This window comes from Urtica dioica, chromosome 4, assembly GCF_054948205.1.
Source record: "Urtica dioica subsp. dioica isolate 48M chromosome 4, U.dioica_male_clone48M_v1_H2, whole genome shotgun sequence".
Lineage (NCBI taxonomy): Eukaryota > Viridiplantae > Streptophyta > Magnoliopsida > Rosales > Urticaceae > Urtica > Urtica dioica.
Window position 1 is genome coordinate 7,640,338 of NC_142759.1, and position 2,395 is coordinate 7,642,732.

Below are 2,395 nucleotides of genomic sequence, written 5' to 3' on the forward strand. Positions count from 1 at the left end.
GAGCCTTGGGAAGGTTGGCGACATCATATCTAGAGGAGTTGGCGACAACTGCCTCTAGGTGGATTTTTGGGGTTGGCGGCAACCTGGAGTGGGCGGCATTTTGGGTTGGCGTCGTCAGGTTGGTGCGTCATCAGGTTGGTGCCATCAGGTTGGCGTCACCTCAAGTTGGTGTCACCATCAAGTTGACGACATGACAGGTTGGCGACACTATCAGGTTGGCGACGTCATCAAGTTAGTGCCACCATCAGGTTGGCGACGTCATCAAGTTAGTGTCACCATTAGGTTGGCGACACCATCAGGTTGATGACGTCATCAAGTTAGTGGCATCATCGGGTTGGCGTCACCTTAAGTTGGTGCCATCATTAGGTTGACGACATGGCAGATTGGCGCCATAAGGTTTGTTTTGTGCCCAAAATGATTTGACGTCAAGAGTCAAGAGTCAAGGTTGACTCGATGTTTGATCAAAAGATTTCTCTTGTGAACTTGAGATTTACGTAAGGGCTTGCCTTGTCGTTTTTGCTCTCGGGGTGTCATTTTTACCTTGCGAAAATCTGATCCAACAATATCAATTAATTAAACCTTTCAATTATAGGTAATTTTAATATTTTAGTTGTTGAAAAAAAGTAATTGAGAACTCCGAGAGTAATTCCCGCAGTTCAACTAAAAAAATGAGACACATACCATATTTTTCCTTTAAAAAAAAAAAATCACTATAATGAATTAATTATAGAGTGAAGATTGGCTCTGTCTTCATTTCTAAGTAGCTTCGTTGGTTTTTTCCCTATAAATTAGTTCAACAGACAGCACACAGCGAAAGAGAGGGACCTATAGGAAGAAGACGAAGCATCATCATCATCGTCAAATCAATAGCCCGAGTCCCAAATGACGGAGAAATCCCCCAAATTCGTAATCTCCGCCGCCGAGGCCCGATCCACGGCGGCGGTGGACGACTTCCTCCGCTCCCTCATCGGCTCGGCCGGAAAATCCCTCGCCCGCCCTCCGATCTCAAACTTCCCCGTCGCCGCCGCGGGCCTCGGCTCCTCCACCGGCCGAGTCTTCCTCGGCGTGAACGTCGAGTTCCCCGGCGTCCCGCTCCACCACTCGATCCACGCCGAGCAGTTCCTAATCGCCAATCTCGCCCTCCACGGCGAGCCCTCCCTCTCCTCCCTCGCCGTCTCCGCCGCCCCCTGCGGCCACTGCCGCCAGTTCCTCCAGGAGCTCCGCCGCGCCTCCGACCTCAGAATCTCCATCTCCGGCGACTCCGACGAGCCTCTCCGCTCTCTCCTCCCCCGCCGATTCGGCCCCTCCGATCTCCTCCCCGGCGGCGCCGCCTTCCTCCTCGAGCCCCGCCGCAACCTTCTCGCGCTCCACGTCAACTCCGACGCCTCCTCCGATCTCTCCGCCGCCGCGCTCGCCGCCGCCGACGCCTCGCACGCGCCATACAGCGGCTGTCCCTCCGGCGTCGCCGTCGCGGATCGCGCCGGGAGAGTGTTCGCCGGAAGCTACATGGAATCTGCGGCGTATAATCCGAGCCTTGGACCGGTACAGGCGGCGGTGGTGGCGTTCATCGTCGGCGGCGGCGGGGGGTTTGAGGAGATCACGGCGGCGGTGCTTGTTGAGGTTGAGGGCGCCGCCGTGGCGCAGGAGGAGACGGCGAGGATGCTCCTCCGCGCTATCTCGCCGAGCTGCGACTTCACGGCGATTCGCTGTGTGAAGAAGAAGAACGAGGACTAGACGTGTATCCTACGAATCTAATTTATTTAACAATCCCCAAAACAAAGGGGAAAAACAAATTGAAATTCCAATAAATATTTATTTCATATACAATTTGATTGATGTTATTTTGGTGAAAACTCTGTGTATTCAATTGGCAACGCAGTATGTATTCAGTGTAACAAGTGTCAATTACATCATTTTTTTCGTCCTTTACTTTTAGTATTGAATATAGTTAATTTTTTTTTGGGTGAGCTTAAAATGAATTTCGTTAATGCCAAGAAGAGAACAAAAGTATTTGTGGGTGGTCTCTTTCATAATTCATACGCCACTAGGCTAGTGTCAACTGTCAAATGAGAATAAAGATGTGTTGTGAACTCGTACACGTAAAATCTCAAAAAGGCGAATAATGAAAAAGCATGAGGATAATGAGTCTCTTCTATTCGTTTCGTGTTGATTGAAGTTGCATTATTATCATAATGGCAACCCCAATATGGCCCACGCATAATTTGCAAGTCGATTGGTTTGAATATTCCTTCTCACCTGTTTAATTGTTTATTTTTCTTTCATTGCTCTAATCATTTGGATCAATAAAGGGGTTAACGAGCTTTCTATCAACCACGACTTTGGCACGTTTTTCACGCCAAATTGGTGATTTAGAAATGGAAACGAATACCTCGAA

At 49.6% G+C, this 2,395-nt stretch overlaps 1 protein-coding gene across 1 annotated transcript; it reads left to right on the forward strand.

The window, feature by feature from the left end:
• Positions 1-701: 701 nt before the first annotated feature.
• Positions 702-1,963, forward strand: CDA1 (cytidine deaminase 1). Its single transcript, XM_089612090.1, has one exon. The coding sequence runs from the start codon at positions 883-885 to the stop codon at positions 1,732-1,734; it is 852 nt and encodes a 283-aa protein (XP_089468216.1). The 5' UTR covers positions 702-882; the 3' UTR covers positions 1,735-1,963.
• The last annotated feature ends 432 nt before the right edge of the window (positions 1,964-2,395 follow it).

Excerpts from the sequence above, each read along its gene's own strand:
- CDA1 (XM_089612090.1), top strand. The coding sequence starts at position 883 with ATGACGGAGAAATCCCCCAAATTCGTAATCTCCGCCGCCGAGGCCCGA.